This window comes from Nerophis lumbriciformis, linkage group LG09, assembly GCF_033978685.3.
Source record: "Nerophis lumbriciformis linkage group LG09, RoL_Nlum_v2.1, whole genome shotgun sequence".
In the NCBI taxonomy this organism is placed as follows: domain Eukaryota; kingdom Metazoa; phylum Chordata; class Actinopteri; order Syngnathiformes; family Syngnathidae; genus Nerophis; species Nerophis lumbriciformis.
The window spans coordinates 50,782,250-50,805,804 of NC_084556.2; the positions used below are offsets into that span (position 1 = coordinate 50,782,250).

The 23,555-nt window shown below is 41.5% G+C and overlaps 1 protein-coding gene across 1 annotated transcript; it reads left to right on the forward strand.

Moving 5' to 3' along the window:
- Positions 1-721: 721 nt before the first annotated feature.
- ublcp1 (ubiquitin-like domain containing CTD phosphatase 1) lies at positions 722-21,802 on the forward strand. Its single transcript, XM_061961670.2, has 10 exons — positions 722-872; positions 1,007-1,220; positions 1,290-1,381; positions 11,475-11,560; positions 13,946-14,061; positions 14,141-14,239; positions 14,308-14,345; positions 19,191-19,289; positions 19,384-19,628; positions 21,394-21,802. Exons 2-10 carry the CDS (start codon positions 1,067-1,069, stop codon positions 21,419-21,421), a joined length of 957 nt encoding a protein of 318 aa, XP_061817654.1. The 5' UTR covers positions 722-872; positions 1,007-1,066; the 3' UTR covers positions 21,422-21,802.
- Positions 21,803-23,555: the final 1,753 nt, after the last annotated feature.

Below are 23,555 nucleotides of genomic sequence, written 5' to 3' on the forward strand. Positions count from 1 at the left end.
ATTTTTCAATGTGTTTGTTCTGTAAAGGAATGAGTTAATGTTTAAAATGACTGGTTAGTAGTGCTATTATAAAGTGCAATGTCAGCACAATTTTCTTTCCTGCAATTTAAAATGCACTTGTTTTAATAAATAAATACAGCGTTTGGAAAGCATACACAATCTGTGTTAATATATTAGTCTGTGGTTAAAAGGACTTGAAAGGACTCGAAACTCAAAATGCAGGACTTAGGACTTGACTTGAGACTTTCCAGTCTTGACTTTGGACTTGACTCGGGGCTTGCCTGTCTTGACTCGGGACTTGAGGGCAAAGACTTGAGACTTACTTGTGACTTGCAAAACAATGACTTGGTCCCACCTCTGGACGTCACTCAGGTCCGCAGGGAGCTGGAGGGGGCGTGGCTTCCAGCTCCGCCTGAATTTTTGGGAGATTTTCGGGAGAAAATTTGTCCCGGGAGGTTTTCGGGAGAGGCGCTGAATTTCGGGAGTCTCCCGGAAAATCCGGGAGGGTTGGCAAGTATGTATGAATGAAAATCGACCCTTTTTTTGTTTGTTTTAAAATCTGCCTTACATAATAAAAATCGAAAAACCGCCCTAATTCTGTTTCTTGGAAATAGAATGAACGTTGTAACGGCAGAAAAACAATAAGAATACTTTGGATTAGTTCGGCCATTGGATTAAAGAACGCCGGCTCGCTGCTATGACAACGAGGCTTTGTTCCGACGTCACTTCCGGCGGGAGACTCAGGCCAGGAAGAGCTCGTACCGCTGAATGAAGCTGACACGGACAACTTCACCGAGTCCCCTTTCAGTCCCGACCTGAGTTCGTTTGTTACGAATCACATGTTAGCGTCACATGCTCGCCCACTGTGACAGGTAAGGACGCACACACCTGTCCACTTTGAGCGGCTAATGTTAGCTAGCTAGCCGCCTAGCTAGCCAGAGCTAGCCTGCTAGCCACCGCATGCTAAAAACATTAACACGGAGTCAACCTTCTGTTTTATGTCTAGTCATCCTGTGTGTGTGAGTGTGTGTGTGTAAGTGTGTGTTTCGAGGAGCCGCTGTGAGCCATGTCCGTGTCAGTCATCATCAAGTGGGGGGGCCAAGAGTACTCCATCACGTCCCTCTCCGAGGAGGACACGGTCATGGATCTCAAACAGTCCATCAAGACTCTGACTGGGGTTCTGCCGGAGAGACAGAAGCTGCTGGGGCTAAAGGTCAAAGGTTAGTGTGTGTGTGTGTGAGGATCATGCCGTCATCGTATTGTCCTCACCTGTGATGTTGCTCCGACAGGAAAGCCAGCAGAGGACCAAGTGAAGCTGGGCTCTCTCAAGCTCAAGCCCAACACCAAGATCATGATGATGGGCACCAGGGAGGAGGGCCTGGTACGACACAGACACACAACAACACACCAATGCACTAACGCTACAACGCACTAAGGCCTAAGACAAGGGTCGGCAACCTTTACCACTCAAAAGAGCCATTTTGACCCGTTTCACAAAATAAAGAAAACAATGGGAGCCACAAAACTCTTTTGAAATTTAAAATGAACTAACACTGCATACAGTTCCTTAAGGCTCTGGATGATGTGGGGCTGTCTTGGTTGACAAGACTCTGCAGCATCGCGTGGACATCGGGGGCGGTACCACTGGATTGGCAGACCGGGGTGGTGGTTCCTCTCTTTAAGAAGGGGAACCGGAGGGTGTGTTCCAACTATCGTGGGATCACACTCCTCAGCCTTCCCGGTAAGGTCTATTCAGGTGTACTGGAGAGGAGGCTACGCCGGATAGTCGAACCTCGGATTCAGGAGGAACAGTGTGGTTTTCGTCCTGGTCGTGGAACTGTGGACCAGCTCTATACTCTCGGCAGGGTCCTTGAGGGTGCATGGGAGTTTGCCCAACCAGTCTACATGTGCTTTGTGGACTTGGAGAAGGCATTCGACCGTGTCCCTCGGGAAGTCCTGTGGGGAGTGCTCAGAGAGTATGGGGTATCGGACTGTCTGATTGTGGCAGTCCGCTCCCTGTATGATTAGTGCCAGAGCTTGGTCCGCATTGCCGGCAGTAAGTCGGACACGTTTCCAGTGAGGGTTGGACTCCGCCAAGGCTGCCCTTTGTCACCGATTCTGTTCATAACTTTTATGGACAGAATTTCTAGGCGCAGTCAAGGCGTTGAGGGGATCTGGTTTGGTGGCTGCAGGATTAGGTCTCTGCTTTTTGCAGATGATGTGGTCCTGATGGCTTCATCTGGCCAGGATCTTCAGCTCTCACTGGATCGGTTCGCAGCTGAGTGTGAAACGACTGGGATGAGAATCAGCACCTCCAAGTCCGAGTCCATGGTTCTCGCCCGGAAAAGGGTGGAGTGCCATCTCCGGGTTGGGGAGGAGATCTTGCCCCAAGTGGAGGAGTTCAAGTACCTCGGAGTCTTGTTCACGAGTGAGGGAAGAGTGGATCGTGAGATCGACAGGCGGATCGGTGCGGCGTCTTCAGTAATGCGGACGCTGTATCGGTCCGTTGTGGTGAAGAAGGAGCTGAGCCGGAAGGCAAAGCTCTCAATTTACCGGTCGATCTACGTTCCCATCCTCACCTATGGTCATGAGCTTTGGGTTTTGACCGAAAGGACAAGATCACGGGTACAAGCGGCCGAAATGAGTTTCCTCCGCCGGGTGGCGGGGCTCTCCCTTAGAGATAGGGTGAGAAGCTCTGCCATCCGGGAGGAGCTCAAAGTAAAGCCGCTGCTCCTCCACATCGAGAGGAGCCAGATGAGGTGGTTCGGGCATCTGGTCAGGATGCCACCCGAACGCCTCCCTAGGGAGGTGTTTAGGGCACGTCCGACCGGTAGGAGGCCGCGGGGAAGACCCAGGACACGTTGGGAAGACTATGTCTCCCGGCTGGCCTGGGAACGCCTCGGGGTCCCCCGGGAGGAGCTGGATGAAGTGGCTGGGGAGAGGGAAGTCTGGGCTTCCCTGCTTAGGCTGCTGCCCCCGCGACCCGACCTCGGATAAGCGGAAGAAGATGGATGGATGGATGGATAACACTGCATACAAAGTTTTTTTTTGCTTTGTGCTATGTATAAACCAGGGGTCTCAGACACGCGGCCTGCACCTTTGAAAGAAAATTTAATGTTAGTGCGGCCCGCAAGTTTCATATGAATGCCGCTTGACAGCATCACACTTGCCGACCCTCCCGATTTATCCGGGAGACATCCGGATTTCAGAGCAATTCTTCTCTCGAATGTCTGCTGAATTTCACCCAAACAACAATAATAAGGGCGTGCTATGATGGCACTGCTGTCACGTTCAAACACTGTGATATCTATTCAATCAATCAATCAATGTTTATTTATATAGCCCTAAATCACAAGTGTCTCAAAGGGCTGCACAAGCCACAATGACATCCTCGGTATATTAAACAAGACAAAAGCATACCTGCCAACTACTCCGGTTTTCCCGTAATTAGTACGGTTTTCATCAACCTATTCCGGGTTACGGTTGCAGTGATAAAAAATACGGTATTTCATTAATTAAAAAACTTTAAAAAAAAAAAAGTTTTATTCACGAAATCGCGTAACAACAATGACAATCGACACTGCTTCCCGTAACTTCCTATCGAGCCATTCCGAATGCCGTGCGCGAGGCTATTTATAGCACCGCTGCCAAGCACGAGGCACCAGTTGCCATTGTTTCCAAACGAGCGAACGATCATGGAATCAGCCGGAGAAAAATCGCAAACGAGTCTTAAACCGAAAAGAAAACTGCAGTCGTTCCGTGAAGAATATTCAAAAGCCTATCCGGGAATAATTATCCGTTCCAAAAAGGGTGAAAACTACGCGAATTGCACCTTGTGCAGACAAGATTTTTCGATCGGACACGGAGGAATTAGCGATGTAAAAGACCACGTTGGGACTAAAAAAACACAAGTCTAATATGCCGTTGCTAGCGATACAAGTGGAAAACTTTCAACGTTTTTCGTCGCCCAAACAGATTCTTTGGATGTGATAAATGCCGAAGTTTTATTTACGGAGGCAATAATTGAGCATGGACTTCCAATCCCACTGGCTGATCACATGGGACAGTTAAATGTTTGTAATGCAACCTTTAAAAATCATTACCCAAAAATAAACTTTTCTTGCATGATAATGTCCAGAAAAATTCGCTTTATATTACTATAGAGTCCTTTTAACGAATGAGTTTGATGGTTTATCACAAACCTTAAATGAAAGAAGTCCTTTGTTCTCCTGCACCATGCGCTTTGGCCTTGCTTCGTGTTTGGTGCGCAATCCTGTCTGTCGGCTGTATTTCACAGCACGACATACTGTTAAAAGTGTTTATACTATTTATGCTTTCAAGTCCAAGTTGAAGAAATCTTGTTAAATGTTGACAGCATAACTACCAAAATACAGAAGTATGTCCTTAATATTTTTGCAGTGCTATTTCTGTTGAAAAGTTCAAATGATTACATTAGAGATGTGATGTGCCACTTTTCAAGTGTCTGATGGCTTAAATTAATTTTAATTAATTTTTCATATTTTGAATTCTTTTGAAAGGCTTACAAAAAAACTACATTTGAATTGTAATTCCATGCTATTGACAGGACTATTAATTTTAATGAAGTTAGCTTACCATGTTTACAGTATGATAATTGTGATAGAAATGTGAATTTTAGGCACAGAATATTTTTTACAATTGAACAAGGCAGTAGATTATACAAGCTTGGACAGAAAATTAATAATGACACCAATTTTTTTTTTAATGGAATTGTTTAGTACTGTTTTACCATTTGTTTACTGTAAAAAGTGTTTATACTGTTTATACTTTCAATTAACAAATTGAAGTCTTGTGAAAGGTTGACAGGATAACTGGCATTTACTGTCAAAATAATTTCAAACTATTGAAGTTAGCTTACAGAATAAACATGTCAATCAACCCATATGATTTTTGCTGTAATATTTTTGTTTTGAAAAGTCACTGTGACTGATAGAAAAGTGATGGTTTTAGCAACATTTTAACCTGTCTGAATGCTAATAATCATTTTGCGTCGGGGGGCGAAGCTTGAACCCCCCACCAGGACTTTGTCCTGGACCTACCGGGGCCTGCGGCCCTTGGACCCTGGCTACTAGGTTTTTCTGATTTCAAAAGTTGGCAGGTATGCGTTTCACAAAATAAAGAAAACAATGGGAGCAACAAAACTCTTTTGAAATTTAAAATGAAATAACACTGCATACAAAGTTTTTTTTTTTGCTTTGTGCTATGTATAAACCAGGGGTCTCAGACACGCGGCCTGCACCTTTTGAAAGAAAATTTAATGTTAGTGCGGCCCGCAAGTTTCATATGAATGCCGCTTGACAGCATCACACTTGCCGACCCTCCCAATTTATCCGGGAGACATCCGGATTTCAGAGCAATTATTCTCTCGAATGTCTGCTGAATTTCACCCAAACAACAATAATAAGGGCGTGCTATGATGGCACTGCTGTCACGTTCAAACACTGTGATATCTATTAAACAAGACAAAAGGCAAGGAATCAAACAGAGACAGAATTCAATTTGGACTCAATTGAGGAGAGACGGCGTCGACCTGTAACCCCTTACAGTGTCTTAGCACGCTCTGACGAAGAAGGTTTTCGTCTCCTCTTTATTACAATATTCAATGTTCACGCACCAACACATGTCTCAGCAGGAATGGGGAGTATTTAAAACAGTCATTGTTTTCGGTTGCTTTGAAGTCCAAGAAGAGGATTTCTCGGGCTTGGGCTCTTCCTGGATCCAGCTGGGGCAGGTGTTGGAGGACAATGGATAACCCCTCCCGTCTCCTGACCACAGGGACTTCAAGAGGGCAGCGGGTCGTAAATAGCGTTGACTTCAGTTACCAAATAGTTGGAAGAGAGTTTGTGAAATACTTCAAAGAGAGTTCGTTTAACACTTCAAAGAGAGTTCCTCTGGAAGTTGAGCAGATCCTGCCATCTGTCCGTGTTGAAATCACAGTGGAGTTTTACGAGCCTTCTTCCTCTTGTTAGGCCTCGAAAGACAGCATTCATAATACAACGTTTCTTTTGTGATAACTTACAAACAATTATTCCAACAACTGCCTTTAGCGCCCTCTACAACCTGGACAAACAGCTTGCGAGTCCAGTCACATGTTGTATGCGGCTTCTGCAGACACACAAAAGTAACTGCAAGGCAGGGGACGGCGTGGCGCAGTGGGAGAGTGGCCGTGCGCAACCCAAGGGTCCCTGGTTCAATCCCCACCTAGTACCAACCTCGTCATGTCCGTTGTGTCCTGAGCAAGACACTTCACCCTTGCTCCTGATGGGTGCTGGTTAGCGCCTTGCATGGCAGCTCCCTCCATCAGTGTGTGAATGTGCGTGTGAATGGGTAAATGTGGAAGTAGTGTCAAAGCGCTTTGAGTACCTTGAAGGTAGAAAAGCGCTATACAAGTACAACCCATTTATCATTTATTTATTATTTAGCAGCCATAAAGGTCACACTGAGGGTGCCCGTTTAAACAACTTTAACACTCTTACTAATATGCGCCACACTGTGCACCCACACCAAACAAGAATGACAAACATTTCGGGAGAACATCCGCACCGTAACACAACATAAACACAACAGAACAAATACCCAGAATCCCATGCATCCCTAACTCTTCCAGGCTACATCATACACCCCCGCTACCACCAAACCCCCCACCTTCGTGCGTCGGTTGAGGTGGGCGGGGTTGGGGGGGGCGGGGGTGTATATTGTAGCCCGGAAGAGTTAGGGATGCATGGGATTCTGGGTATTTGTTCTGTTGTGTTTATGTTGTGTTACAGTGCGGATGTTCTCCCGAAATGTGTTTGTCATTCTTGTTTGGTGTGGGTTCACAGTGTGGCGCATATTTGTAACAGTCTTAAAGTTGTTTATACGGCCTACCTCAGTGTGACCTGTATGGCTGTTGATCAAGTATGCCTTGCAGTCACGTGTGTGAGCAGATTCTACATGTGACCGGGCCGGCACGCAGATAGCTTGGTGTAAAAGCGGACGCGACGACATGTTGTAGAGGACGTTAAAGGCAGTGCCATCACGGCACAGCCTCGATATTGTAGTCCAGGTGAAAGTCGGAGAACATTTGCCCCGGGAGAGACATTGAAATCCGGAAACCTTCCGGAAAAAACGGGAGGGTCGGCAAGTATGCAGCTGAGCCGCATCAGAGTGATCAAAGAGCCGCATGCGGCTCCGGAGCCGCGGGTTGCTGACCCCTGGCCTAAGACATCAAGACGACAAATAACGCTGATATACTAACATACGAGACACTAACAAAATAACACAAACAGATCAAGCCACACAAACTAACACAACAGCACAAAAGGACAATAATGAACAGGACACAAACACGCTAACAAAGTAACGTAGCACATTAACCCCCTGATAAACAAACACGACAACACACTAAGAAATCAATCACCACGCTTAAAAAAAAAAGGACACAAACACACTAACGAATTATTGTAACACGCCAACAAACAAAGAAACACACCAAGATATCAATCAACACATGAACAAAACCAGGACATAACACATTAACAAACTAACACACCAATAAACCTACATAACACACTAACCTGCTGATAAACAAACACAACAACACACTTGAAGACATCAATCAATATGCTAAAAAACAGGACACAAACACACTAACAAATTATTGTAACACACTAACACGCCAACAAGCAAAGAAACACCAAGATATCAATCAACACACGGACAAAACCAGGACACAACACATTAACAAACTAACACACCAATAAACCTACATAACACACTAACACACTGATAAACAAACACAACAACACACTTTAAGACATCAATCAACACGCTAAAAAACAGGACACATACACACTAACAAAGTAATGTAACACACTAACCCGCTGATAAACACACACAACACACTAAGACATCAACCACTCGCTAAAAAACAGGACACAAACACACTAACAAATTATTGTAACACACTAACACGCCAACAAACAAAGAAACACACCAAGATATCAACAAACAAAGAAACACACCAAGATATCAATCAACACACGAACAAAAGCAGGACATAACACATTAACAAACTAACACACCAATAAACCTACATAACACACTAACCTGCTGATAAACAAACACAACAACACACTTTAAGACATCAATCAATACGCTAAAAAACAGGACACATACACACTAACAAAGTAACGTAACACACTGACCCACTGATCAACAAACACAACAACACACTTGAAGACATCAATCAATACGCTAAAAAACAGGACACAAACACACTAACAAATTATTGTAACACACTAACACGCCAACAAACAAAGAAACACACCAATATATCAATCAACACATGAACAAAACCAGGACACAACACATTAACAAACTAACACACCAATAAACCTACATAACACACTAACCCACTGATAAACAAACACAACAACACACTTTAAGACATTAATCAACACGCTAAAACATGGGACAAATACACACTAGCAAAGTAACGTAACACACTAACACACCAATAAACTAACACATCAACACACTAAAAAACAGGACACAAACACACTAACAAATTATTGTAAGACACTAACGCACCAACAAACAATGAAACAAACCAAGACATCAATCAACACACAAACAAAACCAGGACACAACACATTAACAAACTAACACACCGATAAACCTACACAACACACTAACACACCTGGACACTAACAAACAGACCAGTCAACTGGCAACACAACGCACTAAGACATCAACAAACTAACACACCAGGGCGCTAACAAACTTATAACCTACAACATCAATAAACTAACACAACAACACACTAACACCAATTTACTAACACACTAATAAACTCATAACACAACACACTAAAACATCAACACACTAACATACTAGGACATAAACACACCAATAAACTAACATAACAACACACTAAAACATCAACACACTAACATACAAGGACATAAAAACACTAACAGACTAAAACAGCAACACACTAGGACACACCTTAACAGACTAACACACCAATAAACTAACACAACAACACACAAAGACATCAATCACCACGCTAAAAATTAAGACAAACACACTAGCAAATTATTGTAACACACTAACACGCCAACAAACAAAGAAACACACCAAGACATCAATCAACACACGAACAAAACCAGGACACAACACATTGACAAACTAACACACCAATACACGTAAACCTACATAACACACTACCTAACCCGCTGATAAACAAACGCAACAACACACTTGAAGACATCAATCAACACGCTAAAAAACAGGACACAAACACACTAACAAAGTAATGTAACACACTAACCCGCTGATAAACACACACAACAACACACTAAGACATCAATCAACACGCTAATAAACAGGACACAAACCCACTAAAAAATTATTGTAACACACTAACGCGCCAACAAACAAAGAAACACACCAAGACATCAATCAACACACAAACAAAACCAGGACACAACTCATTAACAAACTAACACACCAATAAACCTACATAACACACTAACACACTTGGACACTAACAAACAGACCAGTCAACTGGCAACACAACGCACTAAGACATCAACAAACTAACACACCAGCACGCTAACAAACGTATAACCTACAACATCAATAAACTAACACAACAACACACTAACACCAATTTACTAACACACCAATAAACTCATATAACAACACACTAAAACATGAACACACTAACATAATAGGACATAAACACACTAACAGACTAACACACCAATAAACTAACACAACAACACACTAAAACATCAACATACTAGGACATAAACACCCTAACAGACTAACACACCAATAAACTAACACAGCAACACACTTAAGACATCAATCAACACGCTAAAAAACAGGACACAAACACACTGCCAAATTATTGTAACACACTAACACGTCAACAAACAAAACCAGGGCACAACACATTAACAAACTAACACACTAATAAACCTACCGTACATAACACACTAACCCGCTGATAAACAAACACAACAACCCACTTGAAGACATCAATCAACACGCTAAAAAACAGGACACAAACACACTAACAAATTATTGTAACACACTAACACACCAACAAACAAAGAAACACACCAAGACATCAATCAACACACGAATAAAAGCAGGACACAACACATTAACAAACTAACACACCAATAAACCTACATAACACACTAACACACTGATAAACAAACACAACAACACTCTTTAAGACATCAATCAACACGCTAAAAAACAGGACACATACACACTAACAAAGTAATGTAACACACTAACCCGCTGATAAACACACACAACACACTAAGACATCAACCACTCGCTAAAAATTAGGACACATACACACTAACAAAGTAATGTAACACACTAACCCGCTGATAAACACACACGACACACTAAGACATCAATCAACACGCTAAAAAACAGGACACAAACCCACTAACAAATTATTGTAACACTAACGTGCCAACAAACAAAGAAACACACCAAGACATCAATCAAAACACAAACAAAACCAGGACACAACTCATTAACAAACTAACACGCCAATAAACCTACATAACACACTAACACACTGATAAACAAACACAACAACACACTAAGACATCAATCAACACGCTAAAAAAACAGGACACAAACCCACTAACAAATTATTGTAACACACTAACGTGCCAACAAACAAAGAAACACACTAAGACATCAATCAATCAACACACGAACAAAACCAGGACACAACACATTGACAAACTAACACACCAATAAACCTACATAACACACTAACACACTTTGACACTAACAAACAGACCAGTCAACTGGCAACACAACACACTAAGACATCAACAAACTAACACACCAGCACGCTAACAAAAGTATAACCTACAACATCAATAAACTAACACAACAACACCCCAATAAACTAACATAACTACACACTAAAACATCAACACACTATTATACTAGGACATAAACACACTAACACAGCAACACACTGGGACACACTCTAACAGACTAACACACCAGTAAACTAACACAACAACACACTAAGACATCAACAAACTAACACACCAGCACGCTAACAAACGTATAACCTACAACATCAATAAACTAACACAACAACACACCAATAAACTAACATAACAACACACTAAAACATCAACACACTATTATACTAGGACATAAACACACTAACACAGCAACACACTGGGACACACTAACAGACTAACACAGTAGTAAACTAACACAACAACACACTTAAGATATCAATCACAATGCTAATGAACCAGGACACAAACTCACTGACTGACTAACACGCCAACACACTAACACAACATCACACTAAGACTACACGGTAACAGAATAACACACTAACACACACACACATTTATTTTATAACACAGACAAGTGTGGCTTTTGTGCAGGAGGAGGTTTTAGCCCCGCCCCCTGAGAATGACGACGTGGTCAATGATTTTGACATCGAGGATGAGGTCATCGAAGTGGAAAACAGGTGTGTGCGTGCATATATGTATGTACATATAAATACATATGTATATATATGTATATATACAGCTAATATATGTAGTGTATATGCAGTATATATGTTTATATGTATATATACAAAAAGTGGTAATTGATCATATAACGATCTGAACATGAAAATGTTATATGTATACATGTATGTATATTAGAGATGCGCGGATAGGCAATTATTTCATCCGCAACCGCATCACAAAAGTCGTCAACCATCCGCATCCACCCGAACTAACATTTAATCAAAACCGCACCCGCCCGCACTTGCCCGTTGTTATATATCTAATATAGACGATGCAAGGCATTAGTGAGGTTATAAAGCTTTTGCCTGTTAAAGAAAGGAGACTGATCCAATGCAGCAGAGACATTCAATGCGTGCCACGCTTTCAGGGCCCAGACGCACACTAGTGCGCAATCATCTGCGCTCGCGCCACTCAAACTGCTGCAGGCAGCTGCGTTCTATCTTGTTTTAACATCCTGTGGCACTCTGCTGGGATCACGGCGGACGAAACTGCTCATGCTCAGGGTGTTTGTGGAGGTTCGGGGTTTTGCACAAATGTGATGCACCATGTTAGGTGTCCCGGTTTTGTGACTGTCGTAGACATAAACAGCGTCGCAGCTCTTGCAAATCACATAGCCAGCATTACTATCATCCTGATTTACAACCTCATAAAAACGAGTCCACGCTGAACTTTTCTGGCCTTTTTTCCCCTGGTCTTTAGTATTCCCTTTTTTAGTTTGTCGCGTACCACGTTTGCTGCCGGCGTTGCCATCTCTTTTTTTTTCTTCTTCTGTTGTGGCATATGCTGCAGGTGCCTGCTCGTTTTTCGTATGTGGGTAACAACATTTAACTATGTATATATATTTCCCAATTGGTTTAACTGCCACCCGCCTGAATCTATTTAAAATCAATTTTTTTTTTATTTCAACCGCCTGACCCGACCCGCGGATAAAATCAATTTTTTTTTTAATTTCAACCGCCCGACCCGCGTATATTCCGCGGACTCCGCGGTTGTGCCCGCAAACCACGCATCTCTAATGTATATATGTGTGTGTGTGTGTATATATATATATATATATATATATATATTAGAGATGCGCGGTTTGCGGGCACAACCGCGGAGTCCGCGGATTGGGCGGATGAAATTAAAAAAAAAATTAGATTTTATCCGCGGGTCGGGTCGGGTCGGGTCGGGCGGTTGAAATAAAAAAAAATTAAATTTTAAATAGATTCAGGCGGGTGGCAGTTAAACCAATTGGGAAATATATATACATAGTTAAATGTTGTTACCCACATACGAAAAACGAGCAGGCACCTGCAGCATATGCCACAACAGAAGAAAAAAAAAAAAAGAGATGGACACTTTTACGGAGCGGAGAAGGGACGCCTCGCCGGGGTCCGGGACCGAGGCCCCTTCCCCCGAGAGGGCCCCACCAGGAGTCGTAGCTGAGGCGATCCGCGAGAAGGGCCCGACGCACGTCCAGGGTCACCACCGCGCCCACCGCACCGACACCCCGCCTCGTCCGCCTTCGCCGCGGCCGGCGTCACGCGCAGCAGGTAAGCAGCTTACCTGCCCGCCACCCCCGTGGCCGGGGGCTCGTAACAGGGGTCACTCCGCGCGCTCCGCCCGCGCATCTTACCTGCCCGCCACCCCTGTTGCCGGGGGCGCGTAACAGGGGTCACTCCGCGCTCACGAAAGGGGTGGGGCTCACCCTGGTTGATAGCAGGACGGTGGCCATGGAAGTCGGAACCCGCTAAGGAGTGTGTAACAACCCACCTGCCGAATCAACTAGCCCTGAAAATGGATGGCGCTGGAGCGTCGGGCACATACCCGGCCGTCGCTGGCAGCGAGACGCGCTTGGAGGTGCGCTCAGCGCGGCTCCCATATGATTGCGCACTGGTGTGCGTCTGGGTCGTGACAGCGTGGCACGCGAATGTCTGTGCTGCATTGGATCAGTCTCCTTTCTTTAACAGGCAAAAGCTTTATAACCTCACTAATGCCTTGCATCGTCTATATTAGATATATAACAACGGGCGGGTGCGGGCGGATGCGGTTCTGATCAAATGGGTATCGGGTGGATGGCGGATGGTTGACGACTTTCTGATGCGGTTGCGGATGAAATAATTGCCTATCCGCGCATCTCTAATATATATACATATACACAGTATATATATGTATGTATGTATATATATATATATATATATATATATATATATATATATATATATATATATATATGTGTGTATGTATGTATGTGTGTGTAAACATATGTTCCAGAGTGTGTGGCCACCACATGAGGCACTGTTTAAAGTTCTTGTGTGTCATCAGAGTGTTAAAAAAAGAATGTTGTCGTCCCCCAGAGAGGAGAACTTGGCTAAAATTGCACGCAGAGTCAAAGATTACAAAGTGGAGGAGCTGAACCCCCCCAGAGAAGACAAAAGACTTCTGGTTCTGGATGTGGACTACACTTTGTTTGGTGAGTTTTAGCCCCGCCTACAACTGAAACACACTCACACACACACACACCATCAGCACATGTCTGATGTGTGTGTTAGATCACAAGTCGTGTGCAGAGACCGGCCAGGAGCTGATGAGGCCGTTCCTTCACGAGTTCCTGACGTCAGCCTACGAGGACTACGACATCGTGATCTGGTGTACGTACGACTCGTCTGCCGCCGCCTCTCGTTTCTCCTTTCACACATTCCCCTGCGTTTCCCTGCAGCCGCCACCAGCATGAAGTGGATCGACGCCAAGATGAAGGTACAGTGGCTCAGTTAGGACCATGTGACCCCGTGCTGCCAATCAGCAAGACAAACGCGGTGTTTGCATTCAAGTGACCGCCCTGGGTCACTTCCTGGAGTGCAGTGTTTTTCAACCTTTTTTGAGCCGAGGCACATTCTTTGCGTTGAAAAAATGCGGTGGCACACCACCAGCAGAAATCATTAAAAACGAAACTCGGTTGACAGTAAAAAGTCGTTGTCACAATTGTTGGATATTAATTTAAACCATAAACAAGCATGCATCACTATAGCTCTTGTCTCAAAGTAGGTGTATCAATCAATCAATGTTTACTTATATAGCCCTAAATCACGAGTGTCTCAAAGGGCTGCACAAGTCACAACAAACTTTTGAGTGTTGTATTTATCATAAGCGTGTACTGTCACGACCTGTGACTTACTGTATTTTGAGTTTTTTTGCTGTTTTCCTGTGTGTAGTGCTTTAGTTCTTATCTTGTGCTCCTATTTTGGTGGCTTTTTCTTTTTTTTTTGGTATTTTCCTGTAGCAGTTTCATGTCTTCCTTTGAGCGATATTTCCCGCATCTACTTTGTTTCAGCAATCAAGAATGTTTCAGTTGTTTTTAATCCTTCTTTGTGGGGACATTGTTGATTGTCATGTCATGTTCGGATTAGGGATGTCCCGATCCGATATTTGGATCGGATCGCCTGCCGATATTTGCCAAAAATTGCGTATCGGCAAGGCATGGGAAAATGCCGATCCAGATCCAGTTTAAAAAAAAACTCCGGTCCGTGTTTTCCAACGCACCGATTTAAATAATACATTCCACTTTTCTGCTGCTCCCTAATTTCCGTTCCGCATTTTCCAGCACACCTTCAACACATCCACAGGTCTGTGAATTCTCACGCAGTTGCTTTTAGCTGCTGGCATTACACGACAGGCTCTTCTCACTCTTTCCTGTGTCTCCCTCTCACAGACAGCAAGCGCACCTTCTTACACACGTCACATACTGTCACGTCATATACTGTCACGTCATATACTGTCACGTCATACGTCACATACGTATACGTCCTCCCCGAGCAGAGAGGTAGCAGCATGGCTAACGTTAGCTGTGATGCTAGCGCAGCCGTGTGACCAACGTTCTCTCTAAGGTGCGCGCCTGTGCAATTGCAAACTGCTCAAGCGTCCTCTGTGCATAGCAATTATATGCCACGCACAAAATCAAATAAAAAAATAAGCGCATAACAATTTTCGACACACCGACACGACAGAGAAAACAGTTGTCGTCATCATCGTTCAAATATTGTAACGTCTGTCGAGACGCTTATCTCCATTCGGTGCCACACGTCCACACCATCAAAATGCAGAGGCAAAAATTTCCAGATCAACACCGTATGAAAAAAATTAGTGATTTTTTAGTTGTGATTTCCTTCTCTGCATGAAAGTTTAAAAGTAGCATATATTAATGCAGTATGAAGAAGAATGTTTTAATGTAGACATGCAAGCCTTGAAAGAAAATTTTGAAAATCAAGACTACATTTCCTGCAAATGGGTGCATTTCTACCCTATATTTTAACTTTAGATTTATTCTCATATCAAACTCTTTTGGCTGTCTTTTTGACACTTACATCAGGCGCCGCCCTCCACACCCTGGATGATAAATAATGTAAATAATTCAATGTGATTATCTTGTGTGATGACTGTATTATGATGATAGTATATATCTGATAGTATATATCTGTATCATGAATCAATTTAAGTGGACCCCGACTTAAACAAGTTGAAAAACTTATTGGGGTGTTACCATTTAGTGGTCAATTGTACGGAATATGTACTTCACTGTGAAACCTACTAATAAAAGTCTCAATCAATCAATCAAAACACATAGAATCATCATACTGCTGTGATTATATGCATCAAGTGTTCATTCAAGGCTAAGGCAAAATATCGAGATATATATTGTGTATCGCAATATGGCCTTAAAATATCGCAATATTAAAAAAAGGCCATATTGCCCAGCCCTACTTCAATGATGCCATTTCTGTTTGTCATGTATAATTTTGTCTATTTTGTGTTTATCCTTGAATAAACAGGTCAGTTTCTTGTTACCAACCATTGTGTATTATTCAAACTCCCCTAATTCAGCTGGCTAGTTGTTATCAAGAGTACTAAAACCCTTTTCAACATGATTCTGACAACTAAGTAGGCTAAATAACTTTAAATTTTAATACATGCTCGGATAGGCCAGTATCGGTCAGTATCGGTATCGGTCAATATCGGTATCGGATCGGAAATGCAAAAACAATATCGGTATCGGATCGGAAGTGCAAAAACCTGGATCGGGACATCCCTAGTTCGGATGCACATTGTGGACGCCGTCTTTGCCCCACAGCAAGTCTTTGCTGTCGACCAGCATTCTTTCTTTCTGTCTTTCTTTCTTTAGTTTATTTCGAACATGAACACACTTCATATCATTTCATTTTACATCATGTCCGAAAAGGAGTAGGAAGAAGCAAAGCTTATTTAATCCTACCCCCTTTCCCACTTCAGAGCGTTTACAAATATATAGAATAATTTACTGACCTTTTTATATAACAAAACAACATCTGTGAATTAGTATACACAACAGTTTTGTAATATGTAATTAATTAATTCAGTCATTATTAACATACTGAGATGAAGAATATCTTATTTTCAATAAGGTTGGAAGTATTTCTCATAATTCTTCTTCTTTGTACTTTGTAAGCACTATTATTTTGAACAACCTCTTAAACTGGATCATATCAGTACATTGTTTAGCTTCTTTACTTAATCCATTCCATAATTTAATTCCACATACTGATATGCTAAAGGTTGTAAGTGTTGTACGTGCATATGCATGTTTTAAATTATTTTTTCCTCTAAGGTTATATTTCTCCTCTTTAGTTGAGAAGAATTGTTGTACATTCTTTGGTAGCTGTTTTTGTTTACTTCCACAGTAAGTCTTTGCTGTCGTCCAGCATTCTGTTTTTGTTTACTTTGTAGCCAGTTCAGTTTTAGTTTCGTTCTGCATAGCTTCAATGCCTTTTCTCAGGGGCACTCACCTTTGGTTTAAGCTTTAGACACCTTTGTAGGGCTGCAGCTAACGATTATTTTTCTATCGATTAATCTATAGATTATATTTTCGATTAATCGGTTAATCTATAGATTATTTTTTCGATTAATCTATAGATTATTTTTCCTTTTACCGATTATTTTTTTTATTTAAAATGAAGAGGAAAAAATAAATGTAGGCCAGTTTTTTCAAAAGGCATGGCTTTTATTTACAAAAAAAAAAAGTATGGCCACTCAGTCAACATTGACAACAACATGACAAAATATTCTGTAACAATGTAAACATTTAAAACTTTTAACATTTAACAAAATTAAAAGTAGCTTATTTGCTTTTTAATGTGCAAATATAAAAGTAAACATCCAGTGCAAATCTTAATATTCTGGAATAGTATAAGCATCTAAAAAGTAAAAGTAATGCTTATTTTGCTTTAAAATGTGCAAAAATAAAGATAAACATCCAATACAAAAAAGTGCAAAACGGAAATATTCTGTAACAAGTGTAAACATTTCAACAAAAGTAAAAGTATTGCTTATTTGCTAAAATGTGCAAAAATAAAGCTAAACATCCAATACAAAAAAGTGTACAGTGTAAACATTTCAACAAAAGTAAAAGTATTGCTTATTTTGCTTAATAACACAACAATGATAGTATGATTAAAGTGAAAGTTAATTGTTGGTTTGTACATAGTATATGTAACTGTTAATGTTGTAAAAGGTATTTGCACAACTAATTAACGTTAGCGTTTGTGACACGTCTTGTGCCGTGGGGTTCTTTCAGGACCGACAGACTGAACGCTAGACGGCTTTGCCAGGTTTACAATCTTTTAATTTTACACAAAGTCTTTTCTCTTCCAACTCTTTTCTCTTTCTTTCCTCGCTTTTCAGCTCCTCTTCCTCGCTCGCTCGTCGTCCCCTGTCTCTTGCGGCGTCGCTCCCGGCGCGCCCCGCCTCGCCGCTCGCTCGCCGCCGCCGCCTCTCCACAGCGTTAAAGAGGAGCGCGTCTTTGTAAACACTGAACAGGCACGCCAAACGCGCCCCTCAGAGCAAACGGTGCTTTAGTTTATGAATTTACAACGCAGATACAAATGACACATTCATGTTTTTGTGTAATAATGACAACGTATACGCACACGGACGATTGACTTGTTGATGGTGATGGCAAGAACGCTGTCGGGGGTTTTCTTTTCAAATGTTCGTTCATAGCCGTTGTGCTGCTATGATAGGCCATTTCCGCTCGACACAGTGTGCATACAACAACATTATTAGGCCGTTTATTGAAATACTCCCACACTTTTGACGACTTTTGGCGTGCTTTTTTCCCCTCGCTCGCATCGTCTGCTTTGCGCTCCGCCATGACAGTAGTGTGACGTAAATATGCGACGCGCCGACGCACAAAAACGGCGTGGACGTATTCACGTAACCGATGACGTCGACTACGTCGACGCGTCGTTTCAGCCTTACACCTTTGTACCTCCCGCTGTTTCCGACATCTACAAAGCAATTAGCTACCGGCTGCCACCTACTGATATGGAAGAGTATTACACGGTTACTCTGCCGAGCTCTAGACAGCACCGACACTCAACAACAACACATCATTTGCAGACTATGATTACTGGTTTGCAAAAAACATTTTTAACCCAAATAGGTGAAATTAGATCGTCTCCCACGGCACACCAGACTGTATCTCAGTGGTACAGTGGTTGAAAAACACTGCTGTAGTGGAACCTCTCGCCAAGGGGGGGCGATGTTGATTACGTGTGTGTGTGTGTGTGTCAGGAGTTGGGAGTGACGGACAACCCAAACTACAAGATCACCTTCATGCTGGACAGCGCGGCCATGATCACGGTCCACACGCCAAAGAGAGGCGTGGTGGAGGTCAGTCCACACCTGTGTTCCCTTTCATTCACGCTCTGTGGCCGCTTCATTAGGCACACCCGCTGTGTGTGTGTGTGTGTGTGTGTGCGCGCAGGTGAAGCCGCTGGGTGTGATCTGGGGCAAGTACGAGGACTTCTACAGCAGGAAAAACACCATCATGTTCGACGACATCGGACGCAACTTCCTCATGAACCCGCAGAACGGACTGAAGATCCGACCCTTCATGAAGGCGCACATGAACCGGGAGAAGGACCGGGAGCTGCAGAAGCTGGCCCAGTACCTGAAGGAGATCTCCAAACTGGAGGACTTTTCTGGACTCAACCACAAACACTGGGAGAGGTAACACACACACACACACACTATTATACTACGCACTGTTTGCTAGTAGGGCTGTGAATCTTTGGGTACTTAACGAGTCGATCCGATTTCGATTTCTGGAGTGACGATTCGATTCTTGAATCAACATGAATCTCCATTTTCAAACCGATTCTCGCAATGTATTATTTGGTTGAATAATTATAATGGAGCTTTTTCAGAACAGGTTACAGGTTAGAAAAGCTCATTCCGGTTGCATGGAGTTGGTCTAAAAACGTCTTTTGAAAAATGGATTTTTACTAAAGATTAAAAAAAAATAAATCGATCTTTGAATATTATAAATTTGTTTTTTTATTCGATTTTTGAAAATTATTGATCAATTTAAAACATTTTTTGTAAATAAAAAACTTTAATTTTTATTTTGAAATGCATTTTTTGAAAATTATGAATCAATTAAAAAAATATTTTATGAATTTTTTGAAAATTATGAACTAATTAGATTTTTATTTATTTATTAATAATAATGATTAATAATCCATTTTTTTATATTTTTTTTAATCAATTTTAGAAAAGTATTAATCAAATTCCAATTATTTTTAAAATCAATTTCTGAAAATAATCACATTTAAATCAAAAAAAAATTTAAGTTGCTTTTTGAAAATTATGAATCAATTAACTTTTTTTGTAAATTAAAAAAACTAATTGGATTTTTTAATACATTTTTTTTAAATTATGAACTAATTAAAAATATATATTTTGAAATCGATTAATAATTATTAATAATCCATTAAAAAAATATATAGATATTTTTTAAATATATCTTAGAAAAATAATCAAATTGAAATTATTTTTAAAATAATTATTTGAAAATAATCACATTTAAATTTTATTTTTTAAATAAATCATTTTGTGTACATTAAAAAAGTTTTTATTTTTAAATACATTTTTGAAAATAATTAATTAAATTTAAATGATAATTTATTTAAATACATTTTTGAAAATAATGAATCAATTAAAAAAAAACTCAATTTTTGAAAATTATGAATCAATTAAAACATTTTTTTAAATAAAAGAAAATGTCAATTTTTGAAAATTGTTAATCGATAAAAAAAAAAAATATAAATATTATTTTAAATTGATTTTTGAAAATGATGACTTACAATCGAGATGAACAAGAATCGCAATTTGGCTTCGAATCCAATTTTTTTGTGCACCCCTACTAGCTAGCATTATCTAATACAGGGGTTCTTAACCTTTTTGATCTGAGGGCCCAAATTTTTCACTGCATAGGGGCCCGGGGCCCACTCAAATGTTAACCCTGAATTTGTAATCTTACCCATACATCTTAATTGTATTCAATAGTTATATCTTAAGTCAGGCTGATTACAAAAATAAATACTAATCAAATATAGCGCAAAAGAAGAGACTCATAAAAACTGATTTAAAAAAAAAAAAATTTACATACAATTACGCAGTGCTAAAATATGTACATTTTAACCAAGTTGATAACAATAATATATATGTTTCTTAAATAAACTGTCAATAACATTTTAATGCAAATTAAAATACAGTTTCATTACTTTAGTCATAATTTTTGCGCTTAAGAAACTTTAGCTCCAGACTTCTGTTTGTTTGATATTGTCTTTACTGCCACAAGTGGTGGAAAAGTGTATTACAACTTGAGCACATACAGCTGAGAAACGGGTAATAAATAGCGGCCCTCTAGGTGGCGCTCGGGGCCCTATAGTTAAGAAACACTGATCTAACGTGTGTGTGTGTTTGTGTGTAGGTACCTATCCAAAAGGCAGCAACAATGATGACAACACCTACCATCACACACACACAAAGTACACAAGAAGACGTGTTCACAACCGACCGGAAGTCAACAAACCCGGCAGCCAGGCTCCGCCCACTCCCCACCGCCGCCATTGTTTGAATGTGCTTTAGCATGCGTCGACGCGAGAACACGCAGCGCTCGCAGCAGACCACACACACACGAGAAAAAAAAAGTGCATCCAAATGTTGTGTGCTTGTTGTTACGAGACGGCTGTTGGAACTTGTGTCTTCTCCACAACATCCTGGTTCTCTGGATCAGTGGAACGGTTCTGTGTTGGTTGGGTCAGGAGAAAGGGGAACTGTGTGTGTGTGTGTGTGTGTGTGTCTGAAGGACACACTCTGGCTGTAAATATGACAATAAAACTTTTTTCTACACCAATGGCAAGAAACACTTCACTGCAAATCTTTTTTATTAATTTTAATGTTCTTGTCAAGTCTTAAATAGTCTGACAAACTCAACAGAAATGCATTTTATTTATATATATATATATATATATATATACATACACACACATATATATATATACACACTAGAGATGCGCGGATAGGCAATTATTTCATCCGCAACCGCATCAGAAAGTCGTCAACCATCCGCCATCCACCCGATGTAACATTTGATCAGAACCGCACCCGCCCGCCATCCGCCCGCACCCGCCCGTTGTTATATATCTAATATAGACGATGCAAGGCATTAGTGAGGTTATAAAGCTTTTGCCTGTTAAAGAAAGGAGACTGATCCAATGCAGCACAGACATTCGCGTGCCACGCTGTCACGACCCAGACGCACACCAGTGCGCAATCATATGGGAGCCGCGCTGAGCGCACCTCCAAGCGCGTCTCGCTGCCGGCGGCGGCCGGGTATGGGCCCAACGCTCCAGCGCCATCCATTTTCAGGGCTAGTTGATTCGGCAGGTGGGTTGTTACACACTCCTTAGCGGGTTCCGACATCCATGGCCACCGTCCTGCTGTCTATATCAACCAGGGTGAGCCCCACCCCTTTCGTGAGCGCACTGCGCGCGGAGTGACCCCTGTTACGAGCCCCCGGCCACGGGGGGGGCGGGCAGGTAAGCTGCTTACCTGCTGCGCGTGATGCCGGCCGCGGCGAAGGCGGACGAGGCGGGGTGTCGGTGCGGTGGGCGCAGTGGTGACCCTGGACGTTCGTCGGGCCCTTCTCGCGGATCGCCTCAGCTACGGCTCCCGGTGGAGCCCTCTCGGGGGAAGGGGCCTCGGTCCCGGACCCCGGCGAGGCGTCGGGGGCCTTCTCCGCTCCGTAAAAGTGTCCATCTCTTTTTTTTTTTTTCTTCTGTTGTGGCATATGCAGCAGGTGCCTGCTCGTTTTTCGTATGTGGGTAACAACATTTAACTATGTATATATATTTCCCAATTGGTTTAACTGCCACCCGCCTGAATCTATTTAAAATCTACTTTTTTTTTTATTGCAACCGCCCGACCCGACCCGACCCGACCCGACCCGCGGATAAAATCTAATTTTTTTAAATTTCATCCGCCCGATCCGCGGATAATCCACGGACTCCGCGGTTGTGCCCGCAAACCGCGCATCTCTAATATACATTCACATATACCTGTATATATACACATATATATACATATACACACACATATATATATATATATACACATTCACATATACCTGTATACAGTATATACACATACACGTATATATACACACACATATATATATATATATATATATACACACACACACATATATATATATATATACACATTCACATTAACCTGTATATATACACATATAAACATATATATACATATACACACACACATATATATATATATACATATACCTGTATATATACATATACACGTACATATATATACTCACATATATGTGTGTGTGTATATATATATATATATATATATATATATATATATATATATATATATATGTGTGTGTGTGTGTGTGTATATATATTAGGGCTGCAACAACTAATCGATTAAATCGATTATAACAATAGTTGGCGATTAATTTAGTCATCGATTCGTTGGATCTATGCGCAGAGGCTACTTTTTTTTATTTTTTTATTTATAAACTGCAACATTTACAAACAGCTGAGAAACAATAATCAAAATAAG

Coding starts and splice junctions, on each gene's coding strand:
- ublcp1 (XM_061961670.2), top strand. CDS start 1,067: ATGTCCGTGTCAGTCATCATCAAGTGGGGGGGCCAAGAGTACTCCATC. Junction 1,382..11,474: donor GCACCAGGGAGGAGGGCCTG/GTACGACACAGA, acceptor GCTTTTGTGCAG/GAGGAGGTTTTAGCCCCGCC. Junction 19,290..19,383: donor CAAAGAGAGGCGTGGTGGAG/GTCAGTCCACAC, acceptor GTGTGCGCGCAG/GTGAAGCCGCTGGGTGTGAT.